General features: G+C 43.9%; 1 protein-coding gene across 1 annotated transcript in view; it reads right to left on the bottom strand.

Annotated features, from left to right (window-relative positions):
• Positions 1-446: 446 nt before the first annotated feature.
• The window catches only part of GALNT16 (polypeptide N-acetylgalactosaminyltransferase 16), a gene marked incomplete at both ends in the record, with an annotated part of 73742 nt that continues 55092 nt past the window's right edge, over positions 447-19096 (bottom strand). Inside the window, 7 exons of the mRNA XM_080617871.1 lie at positions 447-584; positions 8388-8504; positions 9859-10000; positions 11001-11084; positions 13122-13214; positions 14154-14280; positions 18597-18700. Coding sequence (XP_080473997.1) covers positions 447-584; positions 8388-8504; positions 9859-10000; positions 11001-11084; positions 13122-13214; positions 14154-14280; positions 18597-18700 — 805 coding nt within the window. The remainder of the gene's footprint in view (positions 585-8387; positions 8505-9858; positions 10001-11000; positions 11085-13121; positions 13215-14153; positions 14281-18596; positions 18701-19096) is intronic.

The following is a 19096-nucleotide window of genomic DNA, read 5'->3' on the forward strand; positions in this document are numbered from 1 at the left end:
TTCGTCCCCACATGCACGAATGATGCACAAAAGCCAGGGAAGCCAAAGAGGTACCGATGTTTGTACAAGCATTGTCTAATCTGTTGGACTGAAGGTTGTGTACTGTGCATGCAGAGGGAGGAATGGACAGGGAGAGCTGCAAGGCAGTTCTGGTCACCCTGAGTGTTTGTCTGGGTCCTCCCCCCTTTCTAGGTGCAGCTGTGCATGGACATCAGCTACAAAGGAGAACTTCAGACAACAGATGGGAAGATTTCAACAACTCTCCTCATCCTTCTCATTCCCAGCTTCTCTGAAAAGCTCAAAAACAAGTACTCAGCTGAAATGGTGGCTTGCTGATGGGCACAATGAAAACATTTAGGGTCAGATAGACAAGACCATCCCTTCCTGATCCTGCTCTGTTCCCAAAGTCTCATGCACAAAAGAAAAAGGAGATCTCTGTGCTACCATCATGTCGCTTGTAGCAGCTCCCACTGTTGGCCAGGTACACCTGCTTGGCAAGGGTTGGTCACCACTCTCCCAGTCTGGTTTTCCAGGCAGAGACCACTGACAAAGTGTTGAATGAAACTGCCTTTCATCTTCCACTTCTGCAAGAAAACAGAGAAGAAACATGCTGTTACTTTGATTTCACCACAGAACTGTACCTCCAAGCAGCAGAAGAAAGGTTGTGCATAAACCTCAGGTAGATCCCAGCAACTGGGGAGACTGAAAATCTGGGCATAGGCAGCATCCCTAAAGCAGTGGTTTCCTGTATTAACCATGCCTGGAGTTTGAGTTTAGATGAATTATAGGCCTAGATATTCAGAAGCATCTAGAAGGCAAACAACACAAAAATCAGCAAGTAGAGGCATTTTCAAAAGCATCTAAGATTCACAGTTTCCCTGCATACTTTGTCCTGCATCTCTAGGCACCCAGATACGTGTCAAAACCTAAAATCCTTCTATGATTTCTTTCCAATCCATAGAAAGCCAAGCATTGAAAGCTCATCCAACATGAAAAGCAATCTATCCACAGAAAGCAAAAATCACACTTCTTGCTGCTTGACTAAATTGTATCTACCTCTCCTCCATGTCATATCATCTCTCAAGTCAAGATTTTTATCAGCCCTACACTGAAAGCTCTTCATAGCTCTGTACTCTTTTTAGCTGGCTCTTCTTCATAATCTTATCTGCCCTGCCAACATTTCAGTTTATAGCTGTCCATTTGACAGCTTTTCTGAGCACAGTGCTCTGCTTTCTGCAGTGCTGTCATCTGGGTCTGCTCCCCTCAGAGCATATCCACCTGATTCCACATGCAACCCTTTCCTGAAGGTCCACTTTGGTCATACTGCTTTCTAGGACAAAATGTATGTCCTAACCTTGAATTGCAAATTCTGCTGGGAAAGGGCTGTAGCTTCCATCCCTGCTGGAAAGAACTTGGACCACTGTGGCTGACAGTGAAGAGAAAAAAAGCAGAAATGAATCTGTAGACTTGAGATCTCACAGGTGAGACTGGGCCATTTCTCTCCAATGGGGCTGAGATCAGCAGGTCATTGGATTGAGTGTTCCAGGCTCCAGAGATTTTCCCATCACTCTTTCCAGTCACACAGATGACTCAGCTAGGATCAGGGTCTGGGCCCTCAGTCAGTAAACAGCTTAGGAATATTATGAAGGTGTTTTGGCTAACCCATGGAACCTATTAAGAAAAAGAAAGAGCTTGACAACACTGATGTACCTCAAGGCTGTTGAAGAAATTATATACAAAGGGGGAAAAAATCCTGCAATATCCAGCCAATGTCAAAACCTACAAACATTTTAATTCTAGGGTAGCATAGCAAACAGATTGCCACATGCTGTGTGTTTTAAGATATCCAGTTATGTTCAGCTATTGCTGGCAGCTCTTCTCCAAATCTGTGTGCTGGTCATGTTTCTTGGAAGTCAAGGGCAGTTGCAAAGACCAGAGTAATCTGTTGCTCCTGTATCACATATTCTTTCAAGACTAAGTATCAGCAGCAGGATCACTTTGCCAGCACTGCTAGCCCTATCTGACAGGATATTACTGAAGGAGAGCTGTTTGCACAGCAAGAAGCTGGGTTTGATAGGCAAAGGTTGAAAGGAATGCGAAGAGGATTGAGAGAAAGATACAATGCAATCTGTGCGCTGCAATGCCCTCACCAGCTGCTGCAACCCTCTGCCTACACAGATCCCAGGGCCATCTGGTTCTCATCTAGCAGAAATCTCCCCCCAAAGAGCTGAGGAAGAGTTAATTTCATAAAGCAGAAGCTGTAAGGATGAAGTGGAAAGCAGGAGGTCTTCTCATCTGGAAAGTTGTGCACTCTGCCTAGCTGGTACGATCTCTACACAATGACCTCCCCACCACTTTTTCCCAGGATCATAGACACCTCCATGAAGAGCCTCTTGACTGTCTCCTGCTGTGCAAAGAGAAACTCTTCCTTGCCTTCCACCCTCTCCCTGCCTCTCTGTACTTGTGAATTCCCAGCTTTCACCTTCCTGTGTGCATGTGCTAGAAAATGCCTGCCAACCAACTGTCCCATACACCCTATAGCTCATCAGAAGACCTTGCTGCAAAGGAGTATGCTGTTATAAGATTTGAGATAGAGGGCTGTCGTGGTTTAAGCCAGTCGGCAAGTGAGCCACGCAGTTTCTACCCCCTCCCCCCCCCACCCCCGCCGGAGGAATGGGGAGGAGAATCGAAAGAATGTAACTCCCACGGGTTGAGATAAGAACAGTCCAGTAACTAAGGTATAACACAAATCACTGCTGCTACCACCAATAATAATAATGATAAGGGAAATAACAAGGAAGAGAATACGATACCACCTGCCAAAAACAAGTCCAACTGAGCAGAGTGTGCCCTTCCGGGTAACTCCCCGTTACATCCCTGGGCATGACGTGCTGTGGTATGGAATACCTCTTTGGCTAGTTTGGGTCAGGTGTCCTGTGCCTGCTTCCTCCCGGCTTCTCCTCCTCCCTGGCAGAGCATGAGACTCACAAAGTCCTCGGTCAGAGTAAACATTCTGACCAGCAACTGAAAACATCGGCTTTATCAGCACTATTCCCAGGCTGAAAGTCAAAAACACAGCGCTGCAGCAGCTGCTAAGATGGAGAAAAACTGACTGCTGCTGCTGAATCCAGGACAAGGGCAAAGGCAATTACTAAGAGACACCGGTTTTCTTCCCCATGGCTCTTCAGGAGAATATTAGCACCACTGGGAGGCTTGCTCATGTTATTCTTCCAGATCAGAGGAATCAGATCAGAGACCTGCTGCCATATCATCTTTTCATACTAAGCAGGTACCCTCTGTGATGTTTGTAGGGAGAGTCAACAGCAAGAGACACAGCAGGACATCTGCAAACGCTCACCAGAGCACATTTGCTGCTGCTAACAAAGTATACCAAATCAATCCACTTCTCAGTGAATCACACCACTGGAAAGCCCAGCATTTCAATCATCCCATACCCCTATGTTCGAAAGAAAGTGGGTCAAAGATGGGAAACGGAGAGGAAGAACACTGAGAAGTGACAGAAAGATGAATATAAGGCTCATCTGGGCTGCGGGAAGGTGCAATACATGGAGCTATTATAAAGCATACTGACAGTAAAGGCAAAGTAGAGTTCCTCATGTCACATGAAAGTGGTATTTTCAGAATGCTGGATTCCCTTTCTGATCAGAAATTGTGCTTTGCTGCCCTCTGTGAGATAACAGAGCAACTCCCCTGACTTCACCTAAACTTTTCACTAGATCCCCCTGCCTGACTGACCACAGGATTACCAAGGACAGCCCAACACCTAGCCCTGCAGGGACATATCATATCTCAGACCCTTGAGGATGGTGGGCAGTAGGAATGAGTGGAAACTAGAGATTGGATGCTCATCTCCCATTGTCACCCACCTCAGAGCTGGGCAACTTAGTCTAAACCTGGTCACCTGGTGACATACTTATGGAAGGGTCCAAGGTACAGGCACCTTCTGGGAGGGTCCAGCTTTCTCCACAAACCACACGGGGAGCCTGGACGGCTAATTTTTGAATGACAGTGATGATGCCCATCTTTAGGAAGGAAAAACAAACAAACAGAGAAGACATTTCCTGCATACACAACCAAACATTTCAGGCAGTCCTCTCCTTTCCTACACCAGACATTATGACTGGCCTGCACTTGGAAGGAAAGCTTTTGGAAGATATAAGCACTGCACAATCTGAAAAAATTTGGCTTGAAAATCCTCCTTGTTTTCCCTTTCTTGTGTAGATAGGGATAATACAATTAACTGGTCACAGCAGATCTGGAGTAGAGATAGGGAAGAAAATCCAACCATATTTTCTTTGAAATATTGTGTCTTGATCCTCTTCCTTAGTGTCAACCAAAAATTTCTCCGCTTTTCTGTAAAGTTCTCCATCTTTTTATGTACCATTGTAAAGTATTTTGAGGTGGCTGGATAGAAGCATTCCATGTGCAGTTACCAAGAGAAAAGTCAGAAATAGCCAGTCTCCTTCCACCCAAAATATACAAGAACTGAAGGTGTTTACACTAATGTAATTTTTCAGAGTAATCAGAAGTTTTATTTTAACCCCCAGCAATTCAGTCAGTCCAAATTTTCTCTCCAGATTCTAACAATAGCCTTGTAACCCTGAAAATGTAGTGGAGTTGGTCAAGCTCAAGCTCACGAAACACAGCTGAGAAGAGCAGATTTTGTTGATTAGGACTGAGAAGCTTCACACAGAATTGTAAGGATAGCTGAACTGGAAACACCAAGGATGCTGCAAGTTGGAATTGAATGTATTTGCAGAGCAGCACCAGCCTGAATCTGGTGCTGAAGATGACAAACACTAAAATTTAAATAGAGTCGCAGACAGAGCGTGGAAAAGCTTACCCCAGCATCCAGCAAGCACTGTCTGCCTTTGAGCACTTCTCTTTGCAAAACTAAGAATCACAGTGGAGAGCAACATTTGTCTCCTGAAAATTGCTTTCAAGATATGGCGTACTGCCAGTATTGGTTTACCTACTTACTACCATGAAGACTCTGAGTTGGATGCTTCCAGAACAGCCATATTTTCACTTCTCTTTTCTGACAGTCTATATAAAGCTGTGTTTCTCTGCACTTTAGGTAATAGGATACACTGAGAAGCAAGGTGGGAAAAATTCCCCAGTCACATCCAAAGGCACAGAGGAGTTCAAATACTGTTTGTCTCACAAGAAAACTTGATGTCCTCATTTTCAGGCTGGGGTCGCATTCCTTCCTTCAGCACATTTTAATGAAGTATGGCTGTTTAATAGGATTTCTCAGCATGTTTCTTATTCTGTTGGGAAATACTGTGACAATGTTTCTCATTTCCATTCTCTTGTTTAAGTGTCTGACTCTCACTTTGCCTGCTATTTGTCTTCATTATAATAAAAATTAAAACACCACTCCCACTGTCAGTCAGAGCCAAAACCAAAGCTAAAGGCAATAATTTATTGTGCATTCAACTAAAAAATGCTATTCTCCAAATAACATTATGGATAACATCCATCTGTTTTGAAATCTAGTTGTGATTATGTAGAATAGCTCTTGGCTGGTCTTTTGCTAGCAGTGCCAGCTGTTGCTGTTGAATGATCAAGGGGATCATGGTGTCGAATAAATTTTGCTTCTGGTTTCTTTCAACCCAAGGGAGAATAGTCTGACAGAACCAAAAGCCATCTAAATTTTGACTTGTGTTGTATCTTCCTGCTTGCAAAGTTTTAGACTTATTTTGAGGCAATACTCCAGATAAAGCTCATAATACTTCAAAGCCTCCGCTAGACTATTACATATATGGACTGTAGTTAGTACTCAAAAATAACAACAAAATTATCTGCCCTGTGGACATGATTAACACAAAACAGCTTTGTAGCATATGCACAGATTTGGTATGTTTGAAAGCAGAAAGCAACTTTAGCAGCTGTATGGTGCTGTCATGAAGATCTAACCCACCTACTCTGGTGACACTGAAGAACAAAGCCATCATGTGCCCCATCTTTTGTCAGAAATCTTGCTTTTACATCACTCAGACATAGATGTGAAACCTAGATCCAAAAAAGTACAAATGTTTCCCACCACAGACCTCTGATGACAGTGACCCCAGAGATGCTCAAAGCTGGGCTTTCATCATGTCACCATCTCCTCTTAGGATACTGTATGTGTGATGCACATTGCTAGGCTTCCCTTCCACTCAGATTACCTACTCAGGGCTCTTGCTTGTCACCTCCACCTCTCTGAAGTAGCTCAACTCCCTTTCCTCCACTAAGCAGCTCTGACTTTGAGAGGCCCACTTGAACTGAGGAGTGGCTACACTCATGCATAGTTTGAAAACACTTTGGGCTTTGAGTACCTACAGGGAGACAGGCAAGTTGCAGGGTAGCTGAGGAATTTACTCCCTCCAGCTTCTCTCTTTCATTTTACACTATAAAGTGTCCACAGCAGTGGATGTCTCCTTGAAAGTCAACCTCTTGGGTATCAGGAGGAGAGAGAATAGGATAGTTTGCAAAGATGACAAACTTTTAGCTGATTAAAATCCAATTTCAGTATTAACAACAATTACTGTTGTGTTTACAGAAGGGAGGGACCATAACAGCATTTCCTAAGATCACAACAAACTTCAGCATTGCAAGTAGAACAGGCTTTGTAAGTAGAAATCTAAAATGGCAGTTTGGGACTTCCAGAAAAAAAACCAACATTTCAGAGCATTTCAACCCAAATTAGAAGAAAAATTCGAATGCACTTCTCTCACCTCACCCTTTCAGCCACAAGGCAGTTTGGAATGGCAGCTGTGATTAAAATCAGTCTGTAATTATTGGAAATGCTTAAACAAAATCTTTGCTTACAGTCAGTTGGCTAAATCATCTGCTAGGTCAAGTCCTTGATTTAAGTGCAGTTTGTTCACATAAGGTAATGGAAAACAACAGCTCACATCCTTAAGCGTGTGTGCATGTCTTTATAATGAGCCTGTATATAATCAACGCATCAAGGCTCAATAAATCCTATTCCAGCAGGAGAACAAGCCTGCTTGTGTAAGTGTGGATTAATCTCTCTTCTGGCTAATAGTGCTTGGACTCCACCTCCCTTCAGGGGACTCTTGTCCTTCCATGAGAGGGGAGGTGGGGAAAGACAGCTGATTTTGGCAGCTGCTGAAGTCCTCTCTGCTGCCAGGGAGGAAAATGCTGCAAGGCACTGAAAGGGAGGCTAAGTGACCTAATTACACAGCAAGGGGGTGAGTGATTGCCAACAAGAAAAGAGAGCAGGCAAGCACAGCCCACTTGGGATATCCTTGCAAGGCTAATCCAAACTCAAGAGTTTTCCCAGCATGCTCATGGTGACAAATCTTCAAGACATTTCTGCATTAACCAGCTCTCCAGAGGAATGTCTACACGGCCTTTCCATAAATGGGCAAGAGTGGATTTCAGTGCTTTCTTTCAGAAAGAACTGAATTCAAAGATTCCTGTAGCATTAAGAAGTACTGACAAAAGAGGATGCTGCTGAGAACTGGCAACAGACTGAGTAGTCTCCTACCTTTGGGTTATCAAAACAATAGATGTATCAGAAAACACAGAGTCAGCATAGCCTCAGGTGACAGAAAAAGTGCTCTCTCTTGATGTAGAGGAAAGCACAGGAGCTAGGGATGGAACAAGCCCATTACACTGTCTGCTAGTGCTGCTTTGTCACCTGTTGCATTTTGCCTGATTCTGACAAAAAGACACATCGCATCTCTGTGAGGGAGGCCATCTACTACCTAGTGCTGTAAGGCAAAATCATTGATGTGTCCTGACAGACCAGGGATGGACATCTTGGAAACAGCATAAGAGTCACAGAACTGCATTTTGTTGGGACGACTGCTGCTGTGTATTTTCCTTCAGGGAGCAGTTAAGGTGGAATATATGGTGCTCTGTCAGTCAGTATTTCTCGAGTGAGTTACACGCGTTCAGTTTTAAATGCCTGTTCACATGCCCAAAGACAGCACAAAGAACACATTTCTCTCACTTCTAGATAAGCAAAGAGATGACAGCACACATCACCCTTCCCTTTGGTATTTCAAAGCATTTGCTTCTTATCTACACATCTCTGATGGTGTGGTCCATCCATGCATCAGTCTGGCTGAACATAAACATATCCAAGAGTGAGGCTGGGGTGCAATTGAGCTGGAGCTGCTCATGCTGCTGAGGGCCCAGGCACAGCAGATATCCACACACTAATATGATCTGTGCTCCCCACTTTGGTCACAGGCAATCTCATACATCTGAGCTTATGAAACACACCAAAGAGGGAGATGCAGAAGTTAGAAGGGACTTTTATATACTTTGATAGTAATAGGTTTGCCTCTGCAGGCTGCACTGATGTAGGAACACTGGTAAAGGGATTAAAAACCGGTGCAGTTACATACCTGTCTGCCATCCTTTTGATTGCAGGCTTCCAATGTGATTTGAGAGCCAGTAGAGAAGGAGGTAATGGAAAGACACTTGTCCTGCTGTCTAATTAAAGGGTCACTGAATACCCACTCCTTTGGCATAAGAAAAAGAAAGGTTCTATTAGGACCATAATGGTGATCAGATGTGGAAGGAAGAGCATGATCTATCAGATATTTCAAAACCTGTATCCTTTGTTCAGCTCTCATCAAAGGCCCCCTGGCAGCAGTCTTCACCTGATCAGAAGTTTATGCTCAGGCTTGGTGCATCATGACTATTTCAAAGCCTGCAGCTGGCTCCCATGACCACCTGAGCTGCCTGATTAACCTTGGACCCCATGCAACTCCCCACCTACAAAGCAGGGAGGACTCTGAGCCAGATTTACATGATGTGCAACTGCTTCTGCATATTTTACATAGCAGACATGCTCTGTAACAAGTATCTGGGACCTGCAGGTTATCAAGCAAAGCAAAACATGTGCAAGTGTATCCATGGGCTAATATATATCACCGGCACACACAAAGCACAAACCACTTCGTTTTTCCCTCCCCTCACTAGATGGATACCCAACCCAATCAACTAATAATATTATACTTTCCCCAAGGAAGAAATAAAAAATGCAATAAGTTTCAGAGGTTTCAAATAGTAACGGCATAGAACGAGCCAGATTGAATGGAATATTGAATTTGACTGCAAGCTAGTTTCCACCAGTTAACAGATGTGAATATGTATTTTCTGTCATGAGATATCCTACTGTGACCTTTAACTTTCTCAGGCTGCTTCCCTGCTGCTTTCAGTCAACAAAAGAGACTGAGTACTGATCTTCAGCTGATATAAACCAGCACAGCTCCACTGCAGTTAGGAGAGCTGCACCAAATTACTGCACATGGGGTCTTGGCTATTCAAACTCTATTTGGGCTTTATACTGAAACACATCTGTAAAACACCACAATTCCAGCCATCTGCAGCTACAGCTGAACTGATAGTCCAGGAAAAGTTTCTGATCCTGGGAAAATCTCTTACCCATGTGCCAGGGTACTAGCCATACCCCAGGACCCTTTCTCATGGGTTGTATGATGAAGCAGAGCACACCCAAGCAACATTCTGAGTGGGAACAGCTACATGACTCCAACCCTGGTTGCATGCCTACTGAACAGACTAGTGATACCACCGAGTATTCAAGTGCTACCTTTCGCCTTTGAGTGATGAAAACCTTCCTATTCTAAGCCTGACTGCTGGGCCTGTTGAGCCAGAAGAGCTCAGAGTTATGCACAATTTCTTTTTCTGCTCACTATTAAAATAACAGGTTCATTACTATTGAGCTAACAGGTTCAAATTCTTCTTTCATTCACCTCTGCATGAACCCAGCAAGGCCAGAGATGCTTTTCATTCCCAGGTAATAAAAAGATCAGAAGCAGCAGCAAAACACCAAACTGAAGCCTGCCTTACCTGAGAGACAGATGGATTGTTCACTGTCCCTTTGCAGTTTCCCATGCCAGCCAACATATTTCCTGTGGTATCCTGTGCCCAAGACTCCAGGCAGTTTCCTCCTTGTTTAATTATTCCTGGAATTAACTCCTTTTCAGGAATCCTTTAAGTAAAATGGCAGTTGCATGGCACTTCATAAACAGAAATGTCCAAAGCACTTTCACATTTAGAAGGGTGTGACTCACTCCTGACTGAAACACAGTCCCCTTTATTTGACAGAGAATGAACTATATCAAACTGTCCCCTGGAAATGTCTGGAGGAGGCAAAAGTCAAGGGACAACTTGGTCAAAGGGCTGATACCGTTCTGTTTTAGAAAGCATAACAGGATCTTTAGGTATACCCCAAGCAATTTAGTGTGATGTCTCTTCTGACAGAGGCCATTGCCAATGAAAAGCCATATCCACACTGCTTTATCCTGCTTTTGCCTCCTTCCAGAGTCTTCTTCTCCCAGGGCTAGCACATATTCACTATCTCATTGGTAGCAATAGAGGAAAGATCTGTCTAGGCCAGACTACAGCTGAATGTTTTAGCTTCAACCCATGTTAGCTACAGACTGAGATGTAAAGATGCGTTGTCAGGGTGTGTTAACTAGCAAGTGCTAACAACACAGCTCTACCCAGGCTACTTCCCAGTGGAACAATGATACAACACTACTGCATCCTGACTTGGGGCAAGGAAAGCCCAGCTGGCTCTGATATTCACCACAGTGTTCTCTGAACCACCCGCATCTCTGCACCAAAGCTGTCAGGCTGTACTTGGCTCAACTGCCTCCAGGCAGAGCACTCAAAAAGCAGAGACCAAGCCTTATCTGGGAGGGATATAGTGCTCTGGTACTTGTCTATACCCCACACCTCTGAAAACATCACTGTTGCACATCTTTGGGGGCAGCTGTGTGGGGCAGAGCAGAGGGCTCCCAGCGGTAGGATCAACAAACCTTTTGCACAGTTGTTGAGATGATACAAGCCGTAAAATCACAGGTTTCTCACCAAAAGGAATAACAGATGAAAACCATTTCCAAGCATAAGTCTCTCTTTTGCCTGCTGCCATCAAGACCCACCTCCCAGTTCCTTCAGAGAGTTCTACAAGAAGAGAACTGACTCACTTGAGCTCTGGGTAGACGTTCTCCAGATACCACTGGAAGGATTTACAGTTCAGTTTGCGACGCTGCTCCACTCGGTCTGCAACACTGGAAACACAGGCAGGTTGTTGAGGATAAGGCAGTGAACACGAGGGAGGGGAACAATGAAGATTGGCCAGGAGGTTTGAGGGAGACTATACAACTTTTCCCATTACTCATCCTCCCACGTTGTTGTTGCTGGGTTCAGAGCACTAGCAGTGACCTGAGGTGAAAAGGAGGAGAGAGGCAAATGGCAGGAAATAGAAATGGAAGACAAACACCTTCAGAGAACAATTCTTGCACTTCCATTGGCTCAGAATTATGGTAGGCCCCAGGTCCTACAAAACTACTGTAGGACCAGGAAAGCGTTTCTGCCTCTGAGAGGTAGGTATACCATGAAACTTGCACAGCAATCAGCTCCTGAAAAGGCCTAGAAAGTGTTTGTGCTCAGGTATATAGCAACAGTTTGTGTATGCTACAGCACATCTCTAGGTCATGGCAGCAGCTCTAGGCTCAGGTTGGGTTTCAGACCTAAAGAACATCATTACTTGCTCCTAAGCAGTTTTAGGAAAAGGGAGGAGTATAAATGGAAATTAACTCAACATCTCAGTAACTGTCTGCTGCAGCAGCCCTCCCACTGCTGATTTGCTTGGCTTTAGTTGGCTGACAAAGAGGACTTCCCACAAGCTGTCCTACTGAGCAGTGACACCAGGGACTCTCCTCTTCAAACTACAACACTACATTTGTGTGTTGGGAAGGACTTTCAACTGTACCCATGCTCCTTGTCATCCTCAGCCCAAAGAGGCCACTGTACTGCCCATGCCTCAGAAGAATGTTCTTAGATCCTATATTTACATAAAAATTGTGGGGAAGGAGGGTCCACTTTAGGCCCAGTTGACAGTTATGGTGTCAGAGGCATTTGATTTCTAAAATCTAGATTTAATGCAGGTTCACAGGGCTGTTACTGCTGTCTGTGTGAGCAATATCTTCAGGTTTTGGCCCTAACACACATGAGCAATATGTCCATGTCCAATATGCAATATTTCCTTCACAAGCAGCAGGGTTACTTGTATTTTGGCCCCAGGCCAGCTGCTGCAGTCAGCTCAAGGACAGATAAATTAGGTAGGCAAAGCTATTTGTACAAAAATATGTAATGCATCATGATAATAAAGCACAATGTACAACAAAAAAGTGTGTAGGTCAGACCAAACCTGCTTGTCATCAAATAAGCAGGAGATGCATCATTACCCAGTGCACGTAGCTACATATTTGAGATACAACCACATTTGCCAAGTCCTTACATTGATAAAATAGTCACTTATTCATTGACAGATAGAATCCACAGATATAGACCACTTCTGGGACTTTTTACATTGATTTGGGAGTCATAGGGGTTTGTTAGCATAGAGAGCAAGCTCTCCCCGCATCCCAGGTCTTGGTGTCAATCGCTGATTGATACAAAGAATGTCATAAAGAATGCTTAAGCCCATAGCAGCAAATCCCACATGGCCTGGAGACAGCTATAGTGAAGGTGCTGTAAGGAGCACAGTTCTATACAGAAGTGGATTCAGAAGATGATGAAGACAAGTCACAACCAGATTGTGTTCCTAAATGAGATGTCCCACCATGGGCCATGTTCTCTCCTGCCCTACAAACCACCCATATGCTCATCAAGGAAGAGGGGAATGTGCCAAGTGCAACCTGCCCCATGTTCCAGCTAGCCATGCTTGCCTTGGGATTCTGCATCCACACAGGAACTTTGGATCAAGCTCCAGTAACTGCATAGCTCACATTTTCAGGGCAGCTGCATGCTGTGTTAGAAAATATTCTTATCTATCTACTTAAAATGCCTGGCCTTTTAATTTCATTACAGATCCCTTTGGCCTTCTGCTAACAAATGATTTATGCAGGGTCAGTGAGGGGAAAATAAAGTGAATTAGAAGTAAACCTTGTTAAGCAGACACTCAAGTTGCAACCTCCCTGGCAATCTAGCCATTCAGATCATCTCTATTCTCCACACTTAGCCCCAGAGAAGATCCAAACATTATTTCTTGCTAGCAATGGGCCTTACCAGAGCCCTCCAACCAAGATTTAGGGGCAGCTTACCTTCCAAATGACTTCCCGATGGCAGATGGCCGAGCCTCATAGTAGTACTGCTTGTATTCATCCATCCACACCTCTGCTGTGCGCTTGGTGTTCCTGCATGGGAATGAGAGATGCTTTGCTGAGTGCTGCTAGAGAACCTGTCCTCCCTGCGAGCAAGCACTGGGTGGGCAGAACCAAGGCCTGTCTGTCAGGAGGGAGTGTGGGACAGTCCCACAGGAAAACCAGCAGGCAGTACAAATGGATATAGGCTGAATGTGTTAAGTCCACAAAGCCTTGCAAGGCTGCTTCGTTTGAGAAGTTAAAATTTTAAGTCATAGTTTACCATGATTTTTTCACACATACTTCCTCTGCAGAGACACCTGGACTGAAGGTCACCATCACCCTGCTTTACAGTGTCCTTTTCCCCAGATTAGCATAATGTTATGGAATAATTCAGCTTGGAAAGCACCTTTAGGTATCACTTGGTCCAGCCTCCTGCCCAAAGCAGACTAAATTCAGGTTGTTCAGGGTCTTGTCAGGTCAACTTTTGAAATCTCAAAAAATGCAGATTTCACAACCTCTCTAGGACCCTACACCAGTGCTCAGCTGCTCTCATTCTGAAGCACTTTGTCTCACCTTTTTTCTTTTCCCACCTGTCCTGCAGTGGAAGTTGTCGTTAGGGCTCGTCTCAGAGCACATGTGGCTCAGTAAGATCTCTGGACTCAAAAGCACCTCAGAGACAACAGAGATGACTGCTGATACACAAGGACATGTCATAGGGCAATATCTACAAATGGCCAGGTTCTCTCTATGAGCTACTGCTCCCCTGCTTCCGTTGCAGGCTGAAGAAGAACCAGATGCACTAATATAAACAACAGAAAAGGGAACAGGTTTTGTTCACAGAAAACAGCAATTCATGATTCCCTTGAGATGCTCAGCCATGAGCTGTTCTCCTCTGTCATCAGGCAGAAAGTCAACAAAGAATTCAGGCTTATTTAGACATGCCCAACATTAAGATGACCTGGCTGCTACCAGGAACTACCCAACACCTACTTGATGTAAGTCAGTGCATTTCCCTCTGGGAAGTCATAGGGATGGCGCTTCCTGAACACGTGTCCCACTCGGCTGCAGGGAACAATCTCCAAGCTGCCACCGCACATCCACACTCGGAAAGATAGCTCTGGAAAAGATCCCAAGAGTCATACAGCTGCAGATGGGCAGCATTTCCAAGAAGAGCAACTTCAGCAGCATGCCTAAAAACCTTGCCCCTCTGATCTAGATGTATTACCTCCAACAGCAAAACCAGTAAAAGCAATGGCATGGTGAGAATGCAAAAAACTGTCCTCCCTTTGTTCAAATGGAGGCAACCCTTGTGGCTCAGACACTTCCTAGCCTTCTCCAGTCCCACTCTTCAATTTGGTCCCCTGTGCATTTCAGTGAGACTCTTTGACCAGGCCCTTGTGGTTGCTGTCCCCACAGCCACCTTGTTTTGGACTTCTGTAACCCTACAGCCCTGCACATGGATGGAAGAAAAAACAAAGAACTTCCTGTGTAAAACAAATCATGCGAGGAAGAAAGGTAGTTTAGGAGTCAAGGAGAAAGAAGAGAACAAGATCAGTGCATAGGCAGTGAGCTGATGTCTAGAGCAGAGTCCTCTCCCTCATACCTCCATGTTATTCACCCTACAGTAGTTTGTTGTTCTTGTCCTGCTTGTTTCTTAATTAAAAAACAAACACACACAAAAACCACAAAAAAACCCACAAAACCAAACCAAAACAAAAAATCAATCAATCAAACAAAAACAACACCAAAAAAACCTCAACCCGAAATAAAGTGGATGACTGGGTTATTGTTTGTCACCAGTTGACTCTTCTGGGGGAGCTAAGAGCAGAAATCAGTCTAATAATAGTGTGAGTAAAAAAATACAGAGAGAACCCTGCTCCTTGAAGAAATCCAGCTGGTCCTGAAGCTAAATGTAAGGTTTTGTTAAAGGATTAGAAGAACTTTGATGTACAGGCACTTATTTGCATCACAGAAGAGATGTGACCTCGCTCAAGTTTAATCACTGCCACACTGAAAGGGCTTTCCACTTTGTGTTTCATGTGGTGATGAGAAGAGAAGAAAGAAGAAGGAAAATGAAAATTAGCTGTGTAGTTCGCTAGTCCTTACCAAAATGGTTTCAGATTGTGTAAACTGATTACTTCAAAAACTTCACCCAGTTGGGATCTCCCTCCAGTAATGCCTGAATTATGGGGCTCTCATGTTTCAAAATTAAAAAGAAATTATGCATCCAGCTCTAATGACTGTTTCAAAGCATGTACACATACTCGCATCTTCCCAACCTTCATCTTTCCCCATAGCTTTCCTCCCTAGCTCTTGGGAAAGGTTGTTTAAACAGTGCATTTTTTTCGGGGGGGAAGATGGTGTATTTAAAATAGCTTCTAAGTAAAAAACCCATTTTATTAGACTATTTTGTGTCATTTCTTACTAGCTCTTACTAGTCAGTCTCTTTCTGACTCTTTCCTAGAGCTTGTTATTTTCAGCCTCTTTTCAACAGAGAATTCAGGCTTCAGAGAGAGGAAGGGTTTAAAAACAACAAAAAAAGGCCAAGATATGAGTTTCTGTCTGGTACTGTGTCCAGCTGGCATCTGCTCTCCTGGAATGAGGTTCTGACTCACTCCAGCCTAAAACAAAAACAAAATTCTCAATCTAGCATGTGTAACTTAAAGTGAGTCCATTTCTCAAGGGAGGATTCCTCATGCCATGTTGTCATCTTAGGCACACAGACAGATTGCATGCCCAGGTTTGCAAATGATGAAAGTCTTTAAAGAAGGGGCAAAAGAATGCAGATTTTGGGCACAGAAGAGAAAATGGAGATCAAACTTAGCTTATTAAGGATTTTCGTCTATCTGCTGATGGAAAACATAGGAGAACTTCTTGCTGTGTATTTTCCAGGACATGACCTAGTCCATATGTGTTTTAAATGACTTAATCACCGTGGCTTTTCCCCATAACAGTGGAAAAAAAAGGGGGTTATCAGCTCACACCCAGCTGGAAGGACGTTTAAGCATCTGGTGGTTGCCGCTGGATCATTTCTGGGTATCTGGAGTATGTGCAGAGCTTGTTGGGCTCTGTGCCCTAGCCTACATTCTCTTATCATGATGATGATGGTGATGATTATCCCGTTTCCTCACGGAAAAAAGTTTCAAAGAAGAAGCTGATTAAAAAATAGCCTTTGTGGGTAGGGAGGGAGTGGCCCATCTCACCCACCCAAATTAGTCAGAACCACCCTCCCACCTCATTCGCAAATGATGACCTTATCCAAACACTTTCTTTCCCCTCAAAATTGTAATTTTTAGCAAAACTACTGTTTCAGAACATGATCAACATCTTTCCTTCATAACAAAACCTAGTTTTCAGTTTTTTCCAAAGGGTCAATTAATCATTCTGAATACTACAAAGATTAGTACTTTTTGTTGTTAAATACAGGTTGGTTTCTACCCCTCTTATGTGCAACAGCAACAGGCTTGATGTAAAAGCCACTGGTTGATTTGTTGCCTCACATTATGCTGAAGAGCCAAACAAAAGTTAGCTTTAAAAAGGAAATGTAGTCTGTTTTGCTTTTAAAATACCTTCTCATATCCCTCATCACAGTGGTGGTATGGCAATGCACCTCACAGACAGGCCACATGAAACAGCATTGTGTACTTAGCTTTGCCCTCCTTAAGTGAAGAGTGGAGGTGCAGGATAGGAGTGATAGGGGACAACAAATTTACAGGGAAACCTCTCAAGGCAAAACTGGTAAGTCAGTCCCACACAGCCTGGCCCTGCCACTGCCAGGCTTTGAAAGAGCAATTTGAAGGAGAACAAAGCAATTCTGTAGAGGTTTTAATGAGCTCTACCTGCAAGAATGGCTGTGGGTGTGCAGGTAATTTACTGCCACTTAGGCAGAGAGCTCTGCTTAGCATCAGGCTACTGAAAAGCACACCAAACAACAATGCTGGGCTCCCAGGTGGGCAGAAGCATACAGCAAGAAGCATAAAGAAATATTCTTCTCCATTCTTTACAGCTTTTACACAGTTGCAGCTCAGAGGCTGGCAGGATGGTCAATGTGTGGCTCTGCAGTTGGAGTAGGACTAGTGACATCATGAAGATGAGTTTGGCTGTGCAGAGTAGTCTGAGGGTCACAGGACAGAGAATCTTCATTGTTGGTAAAGGATGCCTCTGACTTCTGCCTACCACTACCACTGCTTACCACCTACCGCTTAGCTGATGCTACCAGCACTGCTGAGATCCCAATGCCACCCTCATTTCATATCTCTGTTAAAAATCATGACTATTATAACCTGAAGTAAGACCTCAGAAAGCAGAGGACACAGCCACTCATTATTAGATATTTTGTTTCTAAAAAGTAGTGCCTTGATATTCTGTTATCAGCCAAAACCATTCCTGGTTTCAGAGAGGATTTCAGAAAGAGGCAGATCTCCCAGCTGTATTCAGAAACACTAAGGTTTCCTCTTCTTGACTATTTCTTTCTTTCTAATTGGTCCTTCAGGTGCTAGGAAACAGCACATAATTCTTATTTAAAGGATTTTATTTACAAATCTGTGACATTTATGGAGGTTGTAAAAACAGAATTTTTTGGGGGCAGTGTTAGCTACAGAAAAGTCTATTTAAGTTGACTGCAAAACAGTCAACACGCTTTTATCTCTTCAGCTCCACTTGCATCATTTCTAAATGAATGTGCAGAATACTTGAAGTGTCCATGAACTTCTTTTTGATACTCTTCTTCCTTTTGCCACTAACACCTAGTGACATTGCAGCGTCCCTTCACACCAGGCAAAGAAAGATAAATGGAATACCTGTGCCTGGAATTAAATGCAAGGAGATGGGCTAAAGCACCATGCCCTCTAAGATAACAGCACTTCAGTGTACAGACTATCTTGGGCCTCTGAATTTCCTCAGATGTTTGTGATGCCCTAGTCTGCATTTGGAATCTATTTGTACCCGAATTCCACCTTACAGAAAGTCTTGTTTTACTAGGAAAAAGTATCCTTATGACCTATCAAGCTGGGAGAGCAACCGAGACTTATCTGGGAAAGAGGAACAGAAGTAAGAAGAGAGCATATGAGCGACTGTCTACTTCAGAGCTGAGACAACATGGACTGTCAAGTGCACGACTGGAGGAATACTCTCCAAAAACAAGCAACAATTTAAATAACAGGAGGTTCCTGTTTCTTACCCATACTGTGGAAACACTAGTGCATATGCCTGTAGGAGAGTGATAGCCCTAATCACAGAAAGCTATGTCCCGTTCACTTTGATTGAAGGTGACAACAATACAATTCTGACCAACATAGGGGTTACCTGACCATGTCCCTAGCCTTACACTGACATACAGATCAGATCGCTCAAAAGGAAGGTTCTGGTAGGTGATGAAGACTAGGAAGTGGTTCTGCATTAGTGTGTCATTCCCCTGAAACATCCTAAACTTACCAAAATTTTCTCCTCCCCAGATGTCCATTTGAGTATCATATTTTCCCAGGTGGTTAAACCAGGACTTATCAATCACAAAGATTCCTCCTGCTATGACAGGGGTTCTGGAAAAGAAAACAAAAGCCCATACAAAATAATCACACATATATGTAGCACCACCACCTTCATTTTAGAGAGGGTGCAATTTGTCCAGGCCTGACAAATTGTATTTTGTTTAAAACAGAAAAATAGTAGAGCTGGGACCTGAACCTCCAGCAGACTTCTGAGACCCCCCTCACTTTCCTGCCTTTGTTGCATGGTCTTGCAAACGCTGCATGAGTGATGCTGCGTCCTTTGCATTTATACAAATATGCACAGTGTGAAGAAATGGCAGCAGCACTGTCTCATGACTGTGTTCACCTACCAGACACAGTGTGAGAGACACTGCTGCACGTTACTGCTCTGCTGTTAGCAAGCTGGTTGCTTCAGAAGTACAAAACAGAGGCTCGCAAATTACACAG

Source organism: Psittacula echo (genome assembly GCF_963264785.1).
Source record: "Psittacula echo genome assembly, chromosome: 5".
Lineage (NCBI taxonomy): Eukaryota > Metazoa > Chordata > Aves > Psittaciformes > Psittacidae > Psittacula > Psittacula echo.